Here is a 23,967-nt window from a genome sequence, read left to right as displayed (position 1 = left end):
CCTGATTTGAACTCCCAGACTTGCTGCTGCTCTCCCATCTGGTGGAAGTAAGCAGAGTGGGCTGCTCTCTGCAAGCCCTCTCTCTTACACAGTGGTTTGTCAGTCTGTACACAGGTGAGGAGACAACCACTCTTGGGCCCAGCTGAGAGCTAATTCCTTCGAACCTTTTGTCGGCAAGGCTCATATCCCATGCATCGCAGCACATCTGAGTTCAAATACTGCTCCGGTTCACTAGAGCACAGAGTCTAGCTCTCGCATGGGATTGGGTATTAGAATCACTCACACCTTCCAAGCATAGCTGCCAAGTCTCCCGCTTAAAAAATGCGGGATCAGCAGCACCGCGGCACCGGATGTCACTTCTACGCATGTCTGGACATGCATAGAAGCAACTTCCGGTGCTGCCGCCGCCCGATTTCCGGTGCCCAGGCATGGGCGGAGCGGCACCGGAAGTTGCTTCTACGCATGTCCAGACATGCGTAGAAGCGACTTCCAGTGCCGCGCTACCCATGTCTGGGCACTGCAAATCAGGCGGCGCCAGCACCCAAAATGGAGCCTCTGGCAGGTAGGAAATCCGGGGGATTTCCAGGATTCTTTTCCCTTCGGGAGAACAGCGAGAAATGGATTAAAATCTGGGGGTTTCCCACGAAAAATGGGGACTTGCTTCCAAGTCTGACAGAAGTGTACTACTGGGCTCATGTTCTCCTTGTACAGGGGGGAGAAATGGGTCCCAATACTCAGTTATGATGAGGGCCACACAGCCTTGGATCCAACAATGAGAGAAGCAGTTGCTTCTTGCCAGATTGTGGCCAGAAAAGACAATTAGTTTGCAAATGCCAATATCCCCCCCCCCACTTCCACTTCTCTGAAGCTGAAGAGAGGCATTTAAGAGACAGAGGCAAAGAGAGGGCTGGCTAGGATTCTAAGGAGCCCATCATGCCTATAGTTTTCTGAAAGAGGCGCTCTAGAATGGAAGTATTACAAATCTAGGCAGATCTAGAGCTGTGGATGGAAAACTAACCACAAGGAGCAGGGAAAGATGAACACCTCCTGCTACACTGTACTGGACAGTTGCCACAGCTACTAGGCCAACATACAGCTCACCCTGTCCATTGGTTTTGTTCCTCACAAGTATCAAGCAGCATTAAAAGACATGTGCTATGCATCTCCAGCAGCACTATTTAAGCAGAGGGCTTTGTAAAAGACTGTCTCTGAAGCCAGTAAGAGATCTGGAAGGCTAAGGGTCGGGGGGGATGGGGGAGTTATTTATGTACTTATTTATAAAATTTCTTAATTGCTTTATGTCCAAAAGAATCTCAAAGCAATGTACCAAACAGAAATGGATACAATTTGATGAATACCACAAAAACCCTATTAAAATAACATTATACTCTTCCAAAATTAATAGTGACCAGGCCAGGATCATCATTCTAGGAAGGCCTGGTGGAATGAAAAGGTCCTCAATGGGTGCCAAATTCCCAAAAGGGTTGGAGCCCATCTGATATTCACCAGAAGGCACTTCCAAAACACTTATTCAAAAGACAAGGCTTGTAATTACAGATTATAGTCATCCCTGGTTGACAGATCAAACTGTTTTCACAATCCAAATTTACCATCATTTCACAGTACAGTGGAACTTCGGTTTATGAACACCTCGGTTTACAAATTTTCGGTTTACGAACGCCGTGGACCCACCTGGAAAGGATTAATTCACTTCCCATTACTTTCAATGGGAAAGTTTGCTTCAGTTTATGAACGCTTCAGTTTATGAACAGACTTCCGGAACCAATTACACCCATGCTTCGGGTTAAGTACGCTTCAGGTTGAGTACTCTGCGGACCCGTCTGGAATGGATTAATCCACTTTCCATTACTTTCAATGGGAAAGTTCGCTTCAGTTTATGAACAGACTTCCGGAACCAATTGTGTTCATAAACCGAGGTACCACTGTACAAATCTGTCTGGCTGACACTGGAATGTGCCCTAATGTCAGTAAACAACAATGCAATAAGGAAGGTAATCTAGAAAACTCAGCAGGCCTGGAACAGATTAAATGAGAAAGAAAATGCTTTTCCAAGTGGCCCTACGATAGCTTTCTTTTTATATCCAGGAGATTTGTTATTTGTCTCTGTGCCACAACACTCAGAGATGGTCCTCCCCATCATAGATAATATTTGTGATGATTTGGAGGAAGTTGAGTAATGAGTGCTAGAGTCATAGTCCTGAAAAGGACTATGATTCATCCAGAAGGAGATAAAGTCTTGTAGAGGACGGACCAAATTACCTGTACACACAATCTGATACAAGCAAGCAATGCCTATCTAGGCTCAGAGGGGCATCCTGATTCAGGGCTGAGAAAAGCGCTGTTTTCAAGACGCCTTCCTTCATCAGCCTGCTCCTCCATTTCATCCCCTTTCTGCTAAAGCTCAAGGATGATCTATGCAGCTATTGAAGAGGGAGCCGCCACCTCTTTAAATCTAGGAAGAGGGAATGGTGGGGCTCTGTGTAGTTTCCACACACCCCCAGGGGAACCTGAGGCATTTCCCATTGTCTCTGAAATGAAAGCGCCCTCTTTTTGATGAGATCCGTAATTATTCCCTCCAGTCTGATACCAGGGGGAGTGAAGACGGGAGTGGGAGCCACATTTAATCTGTTCCAACTGGAAAGACAGAAGCTTCGCAAAATATTCATGGGCTTCAAACTTCCATAGCACTATCTGCTGCTGCTGCTGTCTCTACACCTCTGGTTCTTTTGGGCTGTACCACACTAATGACCCTTTCTTGGGTCTTGAATGCTAGCTCCAGCAGGGTGGACACGTGTCCTGCTTTAGAGTCCTCTATCTGAAGGGCTATCTGGTCATAAGTCCAGTTCAGAGAGACAGACCCACAAGACGGGAGAGCAGCAGGGGCCTTGTGGGTGCTCATTAGCAGATAGAAACTCCTGCATTGAAGAACGAGCAAACACACAGGTCACGTAGTCGCAACCTTCCTCGTTGTGGGTTGCATTTTAATTATAGCCGCTGTTTTGCTTGCTTCTATCTCGCTTGTGTCTTTGGCGATTACTCATATACCAATGACAAACTTAGTTGGTCTCTAAGGTGCTACTGGAAGGAATTTTTTTATTTTGTTCCGAGTAAGATTGTCTTCCATAAACATGTTTTTTTCCCCTCCAGTGTGTAGATCATTGCCAGTTTATTTATAGTGGGAGTAGATCGTAGTCTCTTGGAAGTTGGACACCCCTGATCTAGTCCAACCACCTGCAATGCAGGAATCTTTCTCTTTTCCCCCGAATTTTTTAATTCATTTTATATTAACACATATCAGAACAAAAACACATAATACAGTACAACTAAAAAACAATAACACAATAACCACAAACACAATAACAAACACAAAAAAGAAAGCAAAAAACAATACAAATATAATCTTATCTTTCCTTCTTTTTCTCTAATCATTGTTATGAGGACTTCCCCAAGTCCCCCCTAACTGATTTTCCATTCACTTCATATTTAGCAGATTCATGATTCATAATCTAACCTTTTTAGTTTTACAACTATATCATTACTCTAAATTCTTCACATTATTACACTTGCCTACTTTCATCTTAAATTATACACAAACATCTGTTTCTAACCTTAAGCCTAAAATATTTTTCCTTCCAAAGACATTCTAAAAAAGAAAATTTATATACTACAATATTTCTCTAAATAAACTTTGAACTTCTTCCAATCTTCTTCCGCCATCTCTTCCCTCTGATCCCGGATTCTCCCAGTCAGTTCAGCAAGTCCATCATCTTCATTTGCCATTCTTCAACTGTTGGTAATTCTTGTTTCTTCCATAAATACGGTTTTAACAATGAGTCTGTAAGTGACTGTGGAGGCCAATTTTGGAACCACACATCCTTCCACAGTGGGGACATGGTTTCTGGGTGGGAGTTGATCACAGTGTGTATTTGCCAAGTGTGCCTTCCTCTTAGCATGTTTTCCCCTTGCATCCTGAGTTTGAGTGTCTTCAAAGCCCATGACACCTTTGATAAAGGCTGTTCTCCAACTGGAGTGCTCGCAGGCCAGTGTTTCCCAGTTGTCAGTGTTTATACTACATTTTTTTAGATTTGCCTTGAGACAGTCTTTAAACCTCTTTTGTTGACCACCAGCATTACGCTTTCCATTTTTAAGTTCGGAATAGAGTACAGTGGTACCTCGACTTACGAAGATGATCCGTTTCACAGCCATCTTCGTAAGTTGAGGTTTTTGGATGTCAAAGCGCCGCTGATGCGCATGCGCGAAGTGCGATTTTGCGCTTCTGCACATGCGTCGACCGCGTGCGCCGCTCTGCACAGGCGCAGAACACAGATGCAGGGTGCGCCTGGTTAAAAGACTTCAGGAGTTGTTGACTTCGGAAGTCGAAACCTTCGGAAGTCGAAGCATTCGGTTGTCGAGGTATGACTGTAGTTGCTTTGGAAGACGATCACCAGGCATCCGCACAACATGACCGGTCCAACGAAGTTGATGTTGAAGAATCATTGCTTCAACACTGGTGATCTTTGCTTCTTCCAGTACACTGATATTAGTTCGCCTGTCTTCCCAAGTGATGTGCACAATTTTTCGGAGACACCGTTGATGGAATCTTTCGAGGAGTTGGAGATGGCGTTTATAAGTGGCCCATATTTCACAAGCATATAGTAAGGTTGGTAGTACAATAGCTGAAGCTCTATGACGAAAGTTACGGTAACCTTACTCTTTGCTTTCCGCCTGCTCAGATTGAAGAGCTTTCCATCTGTTCGATATATGATTTCTACTCCGGTGGGGAGTTTCCCTTTGACAAAGTGTAGGATCATGGCAATGAAAATAATGAATAGAGTTGGGGCAATAACACAACCCTGTTTAACACCTGATCCCACTGTGAATGGTTCACTTTGAGAGCCATTGTCATCTGCGATTGTTGCTGTCATATTATCATGGAGGAGCCGAATGATGTATACAAATTGTATACAAATTTATCTGGGCAGCCAATTTTCAGAAGGACAGTCCACAGGGCATTACGATTTACAGTGTCGAAAGCCTTAGTCAGGTCAATAAATAAATGAATAAATAAATAAATAAATAAATAAATAAATACAGGGGTTGGTTTTGCTCTCTGCATTTTTCTTGAAGCTGTCGAGCGGTGAAAATCATGTCCACTGTCCCCCTAGAAGGCTGAAAACCATTTTGGGATTCAGGAAGGGTCACCTCGGATATTGTTACGAGGCGGGCCTTAGTTTGGGGACCCCTGCCATAGATGGTCCTTGTGGTTTTAAAGAAACTCTGTGCATCCTGAGTTTCGGCTAAGTGCAGGATCTCTTGAGCTTTTTTTTTTATCCACCAGGTGTTTTTTAGTTCTCTGGTTCTTCTTCAAGCAGCCATTTCAAGAGGAGATTTCTTTCTATCCCAGTTTGTATCTGCACTGAAGTTGTTTTTATTTATGAAATTGTTTTAATGGTTGATGTTTCTGTTGGAGACATTTTATAGGAAACAATTCATAAATGCAAATAAATAGAGAGCAACTCTCTGGCTATACCTTTGAATGTGCACATTTTATGTAAATCTGTTTCTGCCTTTGCCCTCTTACTAGAGTGTTGCCTTTCTGCAAATTCCTTATTTGCTCCACAAGACTCAATCTAGATCATGGCTTCTAGATATGACAGCTGAATACAGCTTCCAAGGTTCAGAAGGATCCTTCCTCTACATACTACTATTTCCAGAGGAAGGGGAAGAGCAATGGTGCGATGCTGAGAGTGTGCCTCTGTGATCCTGTTTGTGGCCTTCCTGGAAGCATAATCTAGCTGGCAATGTGGGCAGCAGGAGAGTGGACCCGAGGGACCTTTGATCTGACCCAGCTGGGCTCTCCTTGCCCCCTAATGGTCACTTCCAGTTGGCCTGCCAATTCCAGGTATTGAGTATCACCACATGGGGGTTTATAGGGTTGCCAGTTCACATCCCACAGATGCTGCTCATCTGTGAAGTAGGAGGAGAGAAGGGGTAAGTGTGACTTCTCCTACCCTGTTCTCTCTCACCTATGAGAGCCAGTGTGGTGTAGTGGTTAAGAGCAGTAGACTCGTAATCTGGGGAACCGGGTTCACGTCTCCGCTCCTCCACATGCAGCTGCTGAGTGACCTTGGGCTAGTCACACTTCTCAGCCCCACTCACCTCACAGAGTGTTTGTTGTGGAGGAGGAAGGGAAAGGGTAGTGATAAAGCAGGATATCATATCCAAACTTCTCTTCTTCTTCTTCTTCTTCTTCTTCTTCTTCTTCTTCTTCTTCTTCTTCTTCTTCTTCTTCTTCTTCTTCTTCTTCTGGCAATGATCAGGGGAAGCAGCGGGACTGGGCAACCCTCGTCTCCCACGGCCACTCCACAGGTAAAAGCAGCATCTCTGCGTTGTGGCCTGGTGACTCAGGAGCTTACCCACAGTAATGCTAAAAATTAGAAGAGCAGAAGCAGTGGCCCAAAAGGAAGACCCCTCATGTGCGGCAAGATTGCGCACCAGACTGACGTGACTACAAAGGAAGATATTTCACAGCTGTATAGAAGAGGGGTTTTTTGGCAAGCAAAGCTTGCCATGCATTGGGCAAGAAAACCTGAAACCTATTCAGAAATACCAAAGGCCCTGCCTTCCTTCGCATCTGCTCACCTTATGTCTCCTGTTTTCACTGCTGTGTTGTTTTGATGGGGTTGCTTTATTGCCGGTTCTAATGATAGATGTTTGAATGGGGTTGCTTTGCTGTGTGCATTTGTATTTCAGTGCAATTGATTTTTTACACTTGTAAAACTGCTCAGAAGCCTATTGAGTGGCTTACAAATTAAATAATGAATACAGTGGTGCCTCGCTTAACGAATGCCCTGCTTAATGAAATTTCCGCTTAACGAAAGGTTTTTTCTAGCGGAGGTTGCCTCGCTAGACGAATTCATTTTATGAAAAATTCGTCTAGCGAATCGTGGTTTCCCATAGGAATGCATTGAAATTCAGTTAATGCGTTCCTATGGGAAAAAAATGAATAAAAAAATTCAATGCATTCCTATGGGATTCGTTATAAGAAAAGACCCATGGAACAAATTAAATTCGTCTAGCGAGGCACCACTGTATAAATATTCATAATAATAACATAAATAGCTAGAGTGATAAACACAGAGAATCTGATGGGGAGGCACTTCTTCATCCACCAGTCCGTCTGTTGGGTAGGCTCAGCTCAGCCCAGAGCTACTTAGCAACAGCCTGTAAGGGGAGGGGCAGAATGGAACCCCACCCCCAATTCCTCCACTGATTCTTTGCTCTGTTCTTTTGGTCCTGTCCACTCTCCTAAGGAAATGGGGGAGATGCCAGGAAGTGACAGGGAAGCAAGTGCACATTAACCCTCCTCCTAATGTGGGCTTGCACTTCAGACGCTCAGGGTTAATTACCATTGACTTTGCTTATCTCTTCCCCAGCCAGGCTTGGAGACGCCTCTCTCCCTCTTGGCAGGCCGAGGTGTGCAAAGCCAGTTTACTCATTCCCTCATCCTTTTATCAACCGGCAGCCCCTGGCTCCTCTGTTCCTGATTGTCTGTCCGGTGAATACGTGATCTATCCTGTAGATCAAGGGAACAGGAGGCTTGGTAGGGATGATATGTTAATAGCTGTCTCAGCTGCAAGAAACTATCCATGTGTGTGTATCTAAGCGAAAGAACTGCAATGCCTATCTTCAGATCCATCCTGCTCATGAAAAGACCATGTCACAATTTCTTGAAGGAAGCCTCATTAAGCTCAATAGGCCTTCCTTCTGTGTATAAAAGGCTCGGGTTCAGGCGTGCATTTCTGTAAACCATTAGGCTGCTAAAATCCTGTTAAAGTCCATTCAGCTAAGTTTTACTCCGCATGGATCTACTATAAAGAATGAATATGACTGTGTTAGGTCGGTTAACTTCAATAGGTCTACTCTGGCTAAAACGTAGGTTTCTTTATATTGTTGTAATTCAGTTATAGTTTAATATAAGTCACTAATATAATATAATATAATATAATTATATAACATATATATAATATAATATATATGTTTAATATAAGTCACTTAGAGACCCATTGTTAAAACCGTGTTTATGGAAGACAACCTTACTCGGCTACGAGTGATCACCAAAGAAGAAGAAGAGTTTAATTACTCTTTAATATTTTTAAAATCTTCTGTGTTTTAATTTGTGTAAGCTGTCTGGAGTCCCAGTCTGACTACCCAGTGGAATATCTAAGAAGCTTGATTAATGCAACAGAAAAACTGTTGTCACAACTCTGCAACCTTTGGAACACAACAGCCAAGACCACATAACACTAGTCCTGAAAGACCTACATTGGCTCCCAGTACATTTCCAAGCACAATTCAAAGTGTTGGTGCTCACCTTTAAAGCTCTAAACAGCCTCAGTCCAGTATACCTGAAGGAGCGTCTCCACCCCCATCGTTCTGCCCGGACACTGAGGTCCAGCGCCAAAGGCTTTCTGGTGGTTCCCTCACTGCAAGAAGTGAGGTTACAGGGAACCAAGCAGAGGGCCTTCTCGGTAGTGGCGCCCGCCCTGTGGAACACCCTCCCATCAGATGGCAAGAAAATAAATAACTATCTGACTTTTAGAAGACATCTGAAGGGCAGCAGCCCTGTTTTGGGAAGTTTTTAATGTTTTATTGTGTTTTTAATATTTTGTTGGAAGCCGCCCAGAGTGGCTGGGGAAACCCAGCCAGATAGGCAGAGTATAAATAATAAAATATTATTATTATTATTATTATTATTATTATTATTATTATTATTATTACTACTACTACTACTACAGTTCTGTGTCTATGCTTAAAGCAACCTTTTTCTTAGGACAGCATTAAGTAACACATTGGAATACTAAGCAGATTTCCCAAGAACAAGTACACAGATATTTGATACGTTTCTTCAAGTATATTTTACTTCCAAACTCTAGGCTTCTGCTGGAGAAATCAACATTTCAACCTCAGTTATTCCTGCAGCCCTGAGAACAACCTCTCATCCATGGGATAGCTCAGTTGTTAGGGCATGAAACACTTAATCTCAGGGTCATAGTACGAGCCTCATGTTGGGCAAAAGATTCCTGCATTGCAGGGGGTTGGACTAGATCAGGCATCCCCAGACTCAGCCCTCCAGATGCTTTGGGACTACAGCTCCCATCATCCCTAGCTAACAGGACCAGTGGTCAGGGATGATGGGAATTGTAGTCCCCAAACATCTGGAGGACCGAGTTTGGGGATGCCTGGACTAGATGAACCTTGTGGTTCCTTCCGACTCTACAGTTCTATGATTCTCATCTCCAGTGACAAGCAGACTCTCAGAACACAACCCTGATGCCTGTATTTCTAATTTGGTGCACTAAGCTCTTGCTGTAAGGCACAACAATCTCTGCTCCTTCTGTTGCCATCCTAGAGCCTGCACTTTTCAGTCTTCAGCAGACTGGCATGAATGATTCCCCTGGAGGAAAGTGTGGTTGCAAAGATTTATAACTCACAGTCTGTCCACCTCTGCAATTCTCTCAATACCTTCCTTTGCAAGATATCCTGCCTGTTAAGCCTTAAGCTGGAACCCTGCTAGTAAGTAACTAGGTCTGCTTGAAAATCTTCTCCATTGCTGCTGGCCATGTAGCCTGACTATGGAACATGGCAAGTACCTGCCGATCACCATCACATTTTCCTCCCCTCCCAGCTGGCTCCCTGCTACTCTCCACCTGCTGGCAGACGAGTGCTTACATTATAGTAAACCCAAAGCTCTAAAGCAAGAATGGGGAATCATTTCTGGCCTGCAGACCACATATTTATCTCCCCACCCCAGCGGTGCCAATTTTGACAGGCGGGCAGGGCACTTCACTGGATCCCACCACTCCAGCCCTTACAATAGGGATGTGGGACCTGTGGCCCTGCAGACCATCAGTCTTCCAGTTACAGGTAGGTAGCCGTGTTGGTCTGAGTCGAAGCAAAATAAAAAAATTCCTTCAGTAGCACCTTAAAGTCCAACTAAGTTTTTATTTTGGTATGAGCTTTCGTGTGCATGCACACTTCTTCAGATTGCAGGTTATCTGAAGAAGTGTGCATGCACACGAAAGCTCATACCAAAATAAAAACTTAGTTGGTCTTTATGGTGCTACTGAAGGAATTTTTTTATTTTGATCAGTCTTCCAGTTAGCCTTAAAACTCTTGAGTGAATAGCATTTAAAAAACAAAAATGATAAATCCAATGCTAACTTTTTAAAAGAATAAATGGGGAGGACCTGATCGCCATGATTAAACTCTTCCAATCAACAATTCTGATTTTAAAAAGGAAATGTTAGTTAAATAACACTTACCGGTACATAAAAGAACGTTAGAGATTTATAGCAAAATAATGCTAATAAAGGGGGAAGGGACACCTTTCAGTCACAGTCATTTTAGCAACATTATTCCACTCTCGCCAATTAAATGCTTCCAGTCCCAAATGAACATTAACTACTTTTGTTTATGGGCAATTCATGGGTAGCAATGGGGGATCATGCTTAAATTAATAAGTGCTAGGCGCGCGCACACCCACACATCTTTTTTTAAAAAGGATTTCTTGGATTCTGCCTTGCCCACTTCCAAATGGCTGCTCAGGTGGGCTGGATCTTCCCTCCCCCATCCACAGCCGCTGTGTCGTGCCCATGAACAGGCAGAAAAAGTGCAATATCCCCAGTAGTGTAGAAAGTCAATTGCAATTCCACTTATAGCTTACAGTAGAAAAGCAGTGATTTATTAGCGCTCAGAGCCTCCCGTTTGGAAGCAGCTTTGGTATAAGCTTTGGTTGGTTAGTCAGGCTTGCAGACCAATAATCCAATATCTTGCGAGAAGGTGATTGAGGGAAAGTTTTTCTTCTAGTCACAGTTGTTGTAACTTAAAGCCCCCGTAACAGAGGTTGTGCACGAACCATGCACTTAAAGCACCAAGAATACTCGAAACTGTTGGTAGTTAAGGGTGCTGGGAATCATAGCTCTTTGAGGGGTAAACTACAGTTCCCAAATTCTTGAGAGCAAGCAGTGTGTGTTTTAAATGTGTTTTTAATGTACATTTTAAAAAGGCTATTAAAAAAGTACTAGGCAAGATAATAATAATAATAATAATAATAATAATAATAATTGTTATTTATCTATACCCTGCCTATATGTTCCCGGGGACATTAGATGAAATCCAGGGACATTCTAGGGATGGAATTTGTCTGGGCACTTATTTGCAAATACGGGGACTGTTCCCGGGAAACAGGGACGTCTGGTAACCCTAGTCTAGTATCCTCAGTGCAGAATGTGGATCCCTTTGGCACCCAGACTCCGCCTGGTCCTAACTAGGCATATGGAAGCCCCTGAGAACAGAATTTCATTTGGGAAAATGCTGCCCCCCCCGTCCCACAGCAAGCCTCCTTTTTTGCTGAGGTTCGCTCACAGCCTTACCTGTGAAGTGCTGGTGGCAAATGCAGGTGTAGCCGCCCTCCTTGCGGGTGCAGACCCCTCCGTTGCGGCAGGGGTTGGAATAGCAGAGGTTGATCTCCATCTCGCAGTAGTCTCCGGTGAAGCCCTGGGGGCAGCGGCAGCGCAGGCCCGTTATGGGGTGGATGGGCCGGAAGAGGGTGGAGACGGAGGCGATGAAGGGAGCCGAGCTGTCAAACTTGAGCACCGAGATACACTTCATGTAGTTCTGGCAGGGCTCGCGGAGGCAGACGTTGTCATCGAAGGGGAGCACCTCCAGCATGGAGACCGCGGTCAGGGTCATGCGCTTCATGTACAGCTGCTCCTGGAGCTCCTCCGAGCTGAAGAAATGGCCGCTGTGGGGCGCCATGGCAGAGAAGCTGACGTTAAGCACCTGCCCGCCGACGTCCGTGTCGTTCTGGATGTTGAAGATGAAGACGTCCTCCTTCGGGGTGGCCAGGATGGTGGCCACGCCCTCCAGGAAGTTGGCCAGGAGGGGAGAGAGGAAGCGCTCCTGCCACATGTTCTCCAGCCGCACCGTAATGCTGTTGGCCAGCATGTCCTCGGTGATGACGATGACACGCAGGACGCACTGGGCTGTCACACTGTGGATCCCGTCTGCAGGGCAGAGAGGGGAGAGGTTAGGACAGGGGGTCGGCGGGAAGGGCTTCAAACGCAAATGCTTGATGCAAGAGAAAGTGGCTCACAAATTGAGACTGGCAAGAGGAGCAGAACACAACAACTTATTTAATTGTTATTTATAGCCCGCTCCATCTGGCTGTGTTTCCCCAGCCACTCTGGGTGGCTCCCAACAGAATATTAAAAACACGATAAAACATCAATCCTTAAAAAAGGCTGCCTTCAGATGTCTTCTAAAAGTGAAATAGTTGTTTGTTTCCATGACATCTGATGGGAGGGCGTTCCACAGGGTGGGTGCCACTACCGAGAAGGCCCTCTGCCTGGTTCCCTGTAACTTCACTTCTCGCGGTGAGGGAACCGCCAGAAGGCCCTCGGAGCTGGACCTCAGTGTCCAGGCTGAACAATGGGGGTGCATACCTTTGCGGGAGAACGGCAAATTCTCTAGGAAATCACAGACCAGTTCCAAAGCTTGTGGGTCACTTAACAGGAATGTGTTTTAAGGAAGTACACTCCTAAAAGTTGTGGTGTTATGTATGGGAATATGAGTTTTGCTTACTGTATTTTTTTGGGGGGGGAGTCTCTGAATGGGGAGGGAGGAGCTGGGGTTCTGGAAGTGGATTATAGCAAGCTGCGAGAAATCAAGAGCATAGAACACTCTGTCCCCCATAAAGGCAGCTAAGGGGAACAATGGACATGTGGAGGGTCACTTTGGATATGATGAACCAATCATCTGATGAAACCAACTAAGAATACTACAGTATAGCAACTTAAGCACTAACTGTTTTAGTCTAAGCTTTCGTTGAATAGAGCCCACTTCATCCAATGCATCTCACAGACGCGCACAGGTGGGAAAAGGCAGGTGACTCGTGTGAATTCCTTCCACCACCTGCAGCTTCTACTGTATACAATGATTAAAGGTCCACGAGCCTGCCTTCTTTTGCATTGGACCAGCTTAGCCAGCAGGAGAATCCTATGAGCAGAGTTCCACTCTCAGGTGTTTATGGCCCAAGTTTCTACAATAAAGTATATAGGTATGATGGAACAGGTGCAAGTCACGCCCACACCATGCATTTAAAGCACACCTGATGCACATTTAAAGCGCATGGCTCCCCCTCCCCAAAGAATCCTGGGAACTGTAGTTTCGCCTTCACAGCAGCCTTGACAAACAAAGAGTTCCCAGGATTCTTTTGGCTGCAACTTTAAACACACATTAAATATATAGTGTGGATGTGGGACTGGTGTTTTTAATCCACACAAGTTTTTCACACATCAAAATGCCACCCCATATTTCCCCACTCCCATTTAATCCGGGGAAATTCCAATAAGAAAGAAGCCTGTTGCCAATTATTGATTTGCCACAACTCAATGACTCGCTCACAATATTAAACTTGCACCTGAAAGCACCAGGGGAATTTAAAAGGGGGTGGGGTGGGGTGGATCTGGACTGTTCACAGCCATGTGGACAGGGATGCATCGGGATGGAAGGTGAGGCCGTGTGCTGGGAAAAGTGGAAGGCAAAGAGCTGTGGCTCAATGGTACACCACCCATGGACTAATTCTCTGTTTTGGCATAATACAGCTCCCTCTATCCCTATTAGCCATCTATTGATATTAATTGCAGCTTCCAGACTCCAGAGGCTCAGACCAGAGGAGAGAACTGGGTCCCTGCGGCATGCTTTTCCATGGCCTGCACAAACTTCTGCAAAAAAACATGAGTTTGACCAAACTGCGGGAGGCAGTGCAAGACAGGAGTGCCTGGTGTGCTATGGTCCATGGGGTCACGAAGAGTCGGACACGACTAAACGACTAAACAACAACAACAAATTCATTCATTGCTAGAATCTCGTGAGCGATTTGCCTTGAAATACATCTTCCGCCTATAAGCTCTTCAGGGCAGGGTTGTTGCTTATGGATACTCAGCAATAGACGGAGGAAATTTACAGGACTGTAGCAATGTTTTACAATCACCATAAGGAGCCTTGCCATTCACCACCAAATGGAGTACTCCATCTTCAGACTTTTAACTCGCATGCTATTTGTCACTTTACACACACACACACACAGCGCTCTCCACCTAGTGGCTTTGCTCTTGCCTTGCAATTGCCAGCTACCCTTCTCTTCCTGGAGCAGGATGGGGGCTGTATGAGGGTTAGGGATGAGGTAGAAATTAAATACAGTTCGTGGCTAAAGGCAAACCTCCCTCCTTGTCCCAAACATATCCAGACTAGTGAGGACAATTAACTGGATCCCTGAAGGGTTGTATTGTGATGCCCCCCCCAATGAGGTCTGGGTAGCCACTGTTATCTTCTTCAATGGGCTTGTTTACAACAACCTTTACAACATCTGTGCTACCAACTCTCAAACTGTGAGATAGTTGAAATATATGCAACAAAAAATCAATTTGAGTCGTGCAACTCAAATTGCATCAACTAGAACCGTTTTATTTAAGCAATGTGGACTAAAGTTGTTTCTGGGGTCCCTCAAGGATTAGGGACCCTGAAAATTAAGCTTCATTAGTTTCCTAGTAGATCTGCCCCTGTCCTAGCTGTCTAGGCAACCGTGGACCGCGGACCAGACTATTGGAGCCACAGCATAGGACCCACACCACCTTCTTAAACTTCCTTGTCTGACTCTGTGCAATCAAAGACCTGAAGGCTCCTCTCTAACTGTTCCCTTCTAGCATGGTGATAACAGCGGGAGTAACTCGGGATTCCAAAGACACAAATCTCTCTGAGAGCGCCACAGCCTCCCCAGACTCTGAGACCCAGCACAGCTCTTTTCCTGTCTCCTTCTACCCTCTCTCTGGCTGCCCAGTCTCCTCCTCTCAACCCCCCTCTTCCACCACTACCGGCAGCTGCCTAGTGGATGGCACATAACCCCACAAATCACTGGCCCCTCCCCCTGGATCATCCTCCTCCCCCTGCCTCCTCGGCCCATGCATCCCCCCACTTCTCAGGCTCCTGCCCATTGCTGACAACAGTACATTGCTATTGCTAGAACAGTACAGAAACACAGTCATCCTTCAAAATTTGCACTTCTCCGAATTTTGCAATGCAATTCTCCAGTCGAGTGTACAAAAAAAATGCATATACTAGGGTAAAGTGTGCATTACAATACTGTACATATATTAGTGAAAGTAGCATTAAAATGCATTATTCTGGGGAATGTTTTTGCAAAAATGAGTATTTTTGGCAAAATTGCAGACAAAAGCTTTTACGGTATTAGGAGAGGTTTGCTAGTGGATTTTGCACGAGGACTTTAGAATAAAATCACATGCGGGTGTCGAAATGTGGAGAACCGAACTTAAGATTGTGGGGGGTGAGAAATGGAGAGAAATGGTTCAAATGGTAACATTCAGTGGTGGATCTAGGAAGAACCGCTGTCTGAAACCCTAGGAAGCTGCAGCCAATCAGAGCACATCCCAATATGAATGTGATGGAATGGTCCCCTCCTGGAAAAGAGTTTCTGAGGAATAAGAAGTCAAGCCATTACACCCTGCCCATATGTCTTTGCTCTCTTTGTGCTTTTATTTATACACATTTCATATTTTCTCCCGCAGCTGAAAAATGGCAAGGTGCAGCTGTGGCTATTTATAACCAGAGTGTGCGCTCCTCTCAGCTATAACAAAGCACCACGGGGCATCCAGCCAGAGCGGCCACTGCATTAGCGGAACTCTGTGCCCTCGGCAATGCGCTGCGGTTGCACAACAGTTTATAATGGTGCCCACAAGTGTCAACAGGTAGCGAGCTGCCTTAATTCTCCACAGAGGACTTTTTGAGTTAGCACCAGGTGGGGGAGAGAAGATTCTAGGAACATATAGGAAGCTGCCTTATCCAGAGTCAGGTAAAGATCAAAGGTAAAGGACCCCTGGACACTTAAGTCCAGTCAAAGGTGACTATGGAGTTGCAGCGCTCATCTCGCTTTCAGGCCAAGCGAGGGAGCCCGCGTTTGTCCACAGACAGCTTTCCGGCTCATGTGGTCAGCATGACTAAACCGCTTCTGGCGCAACGGAACACCATGATGGAAACCAGAGCGCACAGAAATGTTGTTTACCTCCCCACAGCAGCGGTACCTATTTATCTACTCACCCTGGTATGCTTTCAAACTGCTAGGTTGGAAAGAGCTGGGACAGAGCAATGGGAGCTCACCCCATCGCAGGGATTTGAACCACCAACCTTCCGATCAGCAAGTCGAAGAGGCTCCGTGGTTTAGACCACAGCGCCACCCGCATCCAGAGTCAGACCATTGTTCCAGCTGGCCCTGTATTGTCTGCACTGACAGGCAGAAGCTCTCCAGGGTTTTAGGCAGGAACTCTTTCCCAGCTCTACTTGGAGACAAAGGGGATGCTGCTCAGGTGCTCTATGGCCCTCTCTCACAAATTCCACACGGTGGAGTAGCGGATTACAGGCGTGCTCCCTGTTCAGGATGCCAGCCGCCCCCCTCCATCCCCTGCTCCTGGTTATCCATTTTCCCCTCTACAGTCAGTCAACATTCTATTATTCTATTATGAATTTATAAGCTGCCCTTTCTCTGAAAATCACAGGGCAGTTCAAAACATAACAATGCAAAACTAGAACACAAAATACGTAATACATAATAAAACAAAAACAAACCAATATTGCCCCCTCCCACATTCTATGGCCAATGAGCATGCTCAGTCCTGATTAGGCTGTTCAGGGGCTTCTGCAAACTTTGGGATTCTCCCAAGCCTTCCAATACTTCCCCTTTGTGCCTAGGTGCTGCTGCTTTAGCTACATAAGCCATGGCACTCATAGGCCACACCCTGTAAGCATCAGGAATTATGCCTCCCAATCCCAGATTGCCCTGTTCTAAAGGTTTTTGTGTTGAATTCTGCATGCTGAGGTGTGCAGCAGGACTTCTGAATCCTGTCTTTCCAATAGCAACTATCCATGCCTACGGGGCCTTCTTTGTGGCAGCCCCAAAGCTGTGAAACTCACTCCCTATAGAGTCTTTTGGATTTACACCATGAGTCTTTGGTTGTCCTCCCTGTAAATGGTGTTATTAGTTGAATTTGTTTTATGCTTTGATTCCTGTCATTTTATGTTTTGTTGAATATTCATTATTTCATTATTGGATTTTGGTTTATGTCACCTGCTCTGGGACCTGAAGGGAGAGGGTAGGTAAGAAATACCAGAAATAAGCTGCCCCAGCTCTTACCATAGAGATTCCACACAGCCCCACGCAGAAAACTGCTTACCTTGTTACAAACATTGCCCCATAGATTACTCTACATATACTGGTACTTGCTGTGAACCAGATGTGCAACAAAGTTCAGAGGCTCACATTTGTGTGTGTATGTGTATGTGTGTGGAGAGAGAGAGAGAGAGAGAGAGAAAGAGAGAGACTAAGATTGGTAGGGTAGGGTGAGAAGACTGTGTCCTATTTTTTATTAGCATCTCCTCCTATCTTTCTCTGACAAGCTCACTCAAGGTAACTAGCAAACCAAAATACACATCATGCTGGCAAGAACTGATGAGAATTGTAGCCCGTCATCTGAAGAGCACCAGGTTGAAGAAGGCTGATATAAGCTATGAATCAAAAAGAAATCCAGCACACTCCTAAAACATGATAAACTGTAAAAAATATATATGCATATTTTAAAAGCATTTTTGCAACTAATTTTTAGCAGCAAGCATAGTGACAACATTGACACAAGTCCGTGACCTTGCAGTAGGTGGAAAGTAGACGAATCTTTTCCCTTTCCGTATGTGAGCCCTTCCCCAGGCACCCCAAAAGTTATCTGCACCTAGTTATTGTAGTTCAGTCAAGCTCCATTCAACTGGAAGATGCTCATGAGCCTGACGAGACTAATGATTCTTAAGATGCCATTAACATATCTAATAAAGTTCTTGCCAAAGTGTTTTTATGATTCCACACTCTCCCAGCATATGAAGAACAGATGCTTTAGATGAGTCACAGAAACAACAGCCACAACTTGTCACTCCATTAGCAAACAGGCACAGTGGAGTCCAATAAGCTCCGTGGCAGTATCTTCAACACAATTAGTTCAAAGCGAAGATCAGAACAGGGGATTGCATGTTCTGCAATATTACAGAGGAATGATTTTTAAAAATGTATTAGAAACAGCGTAGTCAGGACTTTCAACGGGTCCCTCCTGACTGGCATTGTTGTAGCTGCTGTTTGCAGGGTTGTATCCTGCATCGTGCCACTAAAACAATATTTGTTCATCAGTGGTGGATTTATCGTGGACTGTCCACACATCATTCCCCCTTATGAGTTGCTCATGCACTGTCATTCCATCATTGTCTCTTGCCCTGCAGTGGGACAAAAGTGGGATAGCATCCAAATATTTGTAATATAAAAAGTTATAGGAATTCAGTGTGTGTTCGTTGGCAACAGAGCATTTTGTCCACCACAGAACCTTTGCAGGCACAAACAGTTCTGGAAAGCGGGATTGCATGGAACTGCCCTGATACCATCACAAGCAAGAAATCACCACAACTACACAATAAAAAAAAGACATCTGGAGGGTCTCTGTGTTCATTTCCTCTCCCACCTTCAAAGCCTATAGGCCACTATGGTAGAGTTGGAATAAAACCTTGCAACTGAAATACATGCACATTCTCTTCTCCCTGTTTACCATTACATTCTTTTCCTCTCTTGTCTACTCTATATTGAATTTTAGACTGTAAGCTCTTCAGGGCAGGAGTCCTTTTCTTTCTGGACTTTGCTAAGCATTTGGATGGTGTTAAATAAACAAGCAATGCCTTAGGAGGCATTAGGATGGATTGAGTAGGTGGGCATTGCTCATCACAAGAATAGAACTCGTGAGTTGGCCACAGATATAGGTTGGGGTGGGCATTGAATCATCCAGTTAGAGCACTGGCCCAAGTTTGGGGGAGATCCAGAGTTCAAATCCCACCCACCCACCGCACACTTAACCACGAAGCCCCCTGGGTGACTTTGGGCCAGTCACCATTGCTCAGCTGAAACCACCCCGTGATCCTTGGATGAAGAGCAGTATAGGCATTTAATAAATAAACAACCTCCCAGGGTTCTTGTGAGGATACAACAGGGAGGTGGGGGAGCTGTGTACCCCACCTCGAGCACCTTGGAGGGATTGTGGGATATAAATGTCCTCATAAATAAATGACATAGAAATCACCATTTTCTGTTTGAAAAACAAAAGGGGAAATGCCCCCCTCCTTGCCCTATATTAATGGTGCCACTGCAGGGATTAAATTCTGAGATGTATCTATAGACTACTCTGATGGATTGTAATACTGGAGGCAGCGCCTTGTCAATTGCATTATTGTACCAAGCTTGGTAGTTCTGAGCACTTAAAAATATATATATGATGAGCGTAAGTGACAGAAGAGACCTTGGAAGAGGTGCTAAGAGAGGGCTGGGAGGCTGAGCATCTTCAGCAAAGCCATACAGGTACATCTCTGTGTCAGCATCCCACTCTTCCTGCTCCCAGGTTGAAGCCTGGCAATGAAAAGTGGCTCAAGCTTAAGCCCTGGGCTCTGTCACCTAAGCCAGCTTCCTCAATAGACTTGTGACAGGAAAAGCCCGGGGGTCATGAGCTGTTAACATGGCGCGTAGGGAGGCATTGTATTGCAGGGACAGCACAGCGGGAGCATCTTTTCCGCTCCCCTCTCTATGCATGAGCTGCCCGCCCTGCAGAATGGCAGATAATTGCATCTGGTGTCTCCCGCAGCGCTGACATAACCCAGACTTCAAGGCAGAGCACACAACAAATGGGCCCTGTTTGCCGGGGAGATCCACAAGGGGGTTAATGCTCCGCTTGTCACGCTGGACGGCAGGCTGCAAGGGAGGCTCGGCTGGGGAGCATCAAGGCAGGCTCCCCGCCACCACCCACAATGCTCTGGATTGGAAAAAGCAGCGACATCCAATGCAAAACCCCACCTGCGTTTCAGAGAGATGCACAGGTAGGTGTGTGGGTTAATCCCATTTAGCGTGCATATAGGGCTCCAGTCACTTTGCAACCTCCCTATAGGCCCATATTTGAGAGGGAATATATTTGTTCAGACATCCCAAAAGTTATCACATAGGGTATGTTATACGCATTACACAGCTGACAGGCTGGGAGGCTTGCCTAGGGCCACCTAGTGAGTTCATGGCTGATTGGGATTTCAGCGGAGGATTTTCTGTCTGACAGCTCGGGTTAGCCAGCACACTCCACTAACTTGCCCCCTGCAGAAGCTGCAAATGCATTTCCCACATTCTATCAATGCCCCGTTTTTTTAAATAAAAAAAGCAGCCAGAGACATTAGAGCTGGAAGGGAATGGGGATCTGAACACAGGCCGGACTGTCTTTCCTAAGAGAGGTCCTCTGCACCATGACGTCCTTAATCCATTAGCTCACATCATCCATGGGATTGCTAAACACCCTTGAAGAGGTGTCGGTAGAATAGTAAACCAATACAGAAAGCTCAGGCATCCGGCCAATGCTGCATGCTCCCTGGGAGGTGAGGGCCGCATCAAAAGGCGGAGAGATCCCCCCATGTGGCATTTCAGGCCAGGAAATGCTTCACCCACTGAATGTTCACTTTGCTGTGTGACTGTTAAAGATGTAAAAGAACCTCCTGAGGGATTCAGTGAAATGACCTCCTAAATACAGTACAGAAACAGGGGGAGCTGCCTTATACTAGGTAAGGTTATTAGATCCATGTGGCACAGTATTGTTTGCTCTGCTGCCTGTTCATTTCAACAGGACACGCCAGGGATTGAAGCTCAGGTCTTCTCCATGCAAAACATGTGCCATGCGGTCAAGTTGTGCTCCATCCCTTAAATGGGCCTCTCCAGCTGTTCTGGACTACGATTCTGGTCAGCCTCATGACCAAAGATAAGGGGATGCTGGGGACTGTGGTCCAAAACATCTGGGGAAACCAGACTGTGTAAGGCTGCCTTAAAGCAATCAGGCCCTGAACTTGAAATCGAAAGCCGCTCTTGCATTCTTCCTGATATCCCACCTGCAGCTGCAGTAACGGCTGATGTTTCCGAAGAAGTCGGCTTCTCCGGCACCTCAAATGCTAATCCATTCCTACATCAGAGGTGGGAGGAAGCTAGACAGGACTCGGCTGCTGGAGTACGAATCCATTTCTGATGGACAACCAAGGCGTAGAATGTTCACACAGAATGCTGGATTTGGCAGTTTTTTATTAACATTTCCTTCTTATTATTTATTAAATTTGGATACTGCCCTTCATCCAAAGATCACAACATAAAAATACAAAACAAGAACACATAAAAATGCACAATAAAAACAAAAACATACCCCCAAACCCCCATCTCCCACAAACACATTTAAACAGCCATAAAATGTTAACCAGACAAAGGCCTGATTAATTAAAGGCCTGATAGAGAAACATTTTCACCTGGTGCCTAAATATATGTAACATAGGCGTCAGGTAAGCCTCCCTGGGGAGAGCATTCCGCAAACGGGGAGCCACCACAGAAAAGGCCTGTTCTCGTGTTGCCACCCTCCAGACCTCTCAAGGAGGCACATGAAAAAAGGCCTCAGATGATGATCACAGGGTCTGGGGCAGTTCTTATGGGGAGAGGCGGTCCTTGATCTGATCTAAGGCAGCACACATAGGATCAGTTTGTCACATCTACTGACTCCAGAGTAAAGTGGGGTTAGGATCACAGCCTTCATCATGTCCATTGATTTCAGGCCCGGCTCTAGGTAAGGTCCTGGTGGCGCGGGGCGTGCTGTGAAGGCGGGGGCGCCGGAGCGATCTCTGTGCCTCAGCGCCAGGGCGGCTGACCTGCTTGAGACGGCCCTGATTGATTTCAATGGGCTTACTCTGAGTATGCCTAAGCGCTAGATATGGCCCTACTTTTCCTCTTCAGGTGTTCATGGTTCAGGAACATCTCTGTAAGGGAACTTGAAGCAAGTTCCCTGTAAATAATAATAATAATAATAATAATAATAATAATAATAATAATAATAATATATTTATACCCCGCCCATCTGGCTGGGTTTCCCCAGCCACTCTGGGCAGCTCCCGACAGAATATTAAAAATGCAATAAAACATCAATCATTAAAAACTTCCCTAAACAGGGCTGCCTTCAGATGTCTTCTAAAAGTGAAATAGTTGTTTGTTTCCTTGACATCTGATGGGAAGGCCCTCTGCCTGGTTCCCTGTGACCTCACTTCTCGCAGTGAGGGAACCACCAGAAGGCCCTCAGAGCTGGACCTCAGTGTCCGGAGTGATCGATGGGGGTGGAGATACTCCTTCAGGTATACTATCACGTTTGCAGGATTTGGTGGAAGCAGAAACAGCCAGCCATGGATACGGCCAGGGTAATAAGCAAGGATGCTTCCATCACAGCCCCCCAAAGCACCCCAGTCCCCCACTCTTTGAAGCTGCTCTAACTGGGAACCAATATTCCAGGAAGGAAACAGTGTTGTAAAAGAGAGAGAGAGAGAAATGCCCTCCTTCTGCTGACCCCCAAAAGCAGCCAGTTGATGGCACCCCCTCCATGTACGACTCAGGTCTGATTGTCTTCTTCTCCCTTGGCAGCTGCAGAGCCCAGACACAAGCACTTTGATTCCTCTAGTTCCTGTTTGAAGTTAACAGCTCAGGAAGATTTAACGATGGAAATAGCTCTTCCTTCCCCTTCTTCTTCTTCTTCTTTTGTCCTTTAAAGAGTGAGATTTCCTTTTGCAGCCCTGGAAAATTCCAGAGGAAGCCTCAGGTGCTGGCACCAATAACCCCTGGAGCTCTGGAGATAAGACAGAGCTGGTGGAAGGGGGGTAGGAATGTGTGGAGGGTGGAAAGAGCAAGGGAGGAATAAGGGAGCAAATAAAGGCACCGGTGCAACAGCACAGGAGCTAATCTCCTCGATGGCGGAGTCAGAGATGTAGGGGGTGTGGAGCACAGGGGGCTTTCATTTCTCTTTTGAATCATCCCCTTTTAAGCCTCATGTGGAACCAAAGCAGGAAATTCTGCTGTGCATCCTCATGCTGTGCACCCCACCCCCGCCTATTCCTCTGCTTCAGGGGAAAAGATACAGTTAAGTAATTCTAAATCTGGACTTCATGGTCATGGGGTGGTTGCTAATGCTTTGGGGCCTCTAGGTGCACTTACAAACTGGAGGGTCTGCCTGTGACATCTGAAATGCTACTTCTATTCTCGTGATTGTGCTGTTATAAAATTTTAGGGTGTGCACACATATCAGACACACACTACACAGAAAAGCAGTCCTTCACCCTTCAAAGTTTAGGGAATATTCCCTGATAAAATTACACTTTGTTTCAGCACACAGAACAATCCACATCTTGTCACTTCTAATGACTCTAAATATTTCCTCTGCAGCCATGAAGCCTAAGCAGCTTCACAGGGCTGTTGTGGGGATAAAACATGTATACGTGTAATAATAAACAAATTTGTTCATGGCCTATTATGCCAGATTATGTCATATCTATATGCAACTCTTCCTGTAGGCCAGCGTTTCTCAACCGCTGTTCCGCGGCACACTAGTGTGCCGCGAGACGCTGGCTGGTGTGCCGCGACGTGCGGCGACGAGAAGGGCGATTTGCATTGTCACGTGCCTGGCGGCCGCCAATAACCAGCACTGACCCACCAGAAAGGAAACCGGCCGGGTCACGACGTGGGGCAAGTGCAGCTCTCAACAGCCACCACCGCGGGAGGGTGGTTTTAGACAAACTTAAAGAAGCTGGCTGGATGAGCTCAACCTGAAACTTGCTGAGCAAAGGATTGTGCTGGCAGAGAAATCAGCGGCTTGTGAAGCCTTATTACAGGAGATTGCAACCAACACAGCAATTGGCAAGTGTTTCTTACAGTCATAATTATATAGTCAATATAGGGCGGCACAGAGTTAA

General features: G+C 45.7%; 1 protein-coding gene across 1 annotated transcript in view; it reads right to left on the bottom strand.

Moving 5' to 3' along the window:
* CELSR3 (cadherin EGF LAG seven-pass G-type receptor 3) overlaps positions 1-23,967 on the bottom strand; it is an 86,692-nt gene that overhangs the window by 44,623 nt on the left and 18,102 nt on the right. The window contains exon 2 of the mRNA XM_088662324.1: positions 11,457-12,089. Coding sequence (XP_088518450.1) covers positions 11,457-12,089 — 633 coding nt within the window. The remainder of the gene's footprint in view (positions 1-11,456; positions 12,090-23,967) is intronic.

This window comes from Zootoca vivipara, chromosome 2 (assembly GCF_965207765.1).
Source record: "Zootoca vivipara chromosome 2, rZooViv2.hap1.1, whole genome shotgun sequence".
In the NCBI taxonomy this organism is placed as follows: Eukaryota; Metazoa; Chordata; class Lepidosauria; order Squamata; family Lacertidae; genus Zootoca; species Zootoca vivipara.
This window is presented reverse-complemented; position numbering and strand designations above follow the sequence as displayed.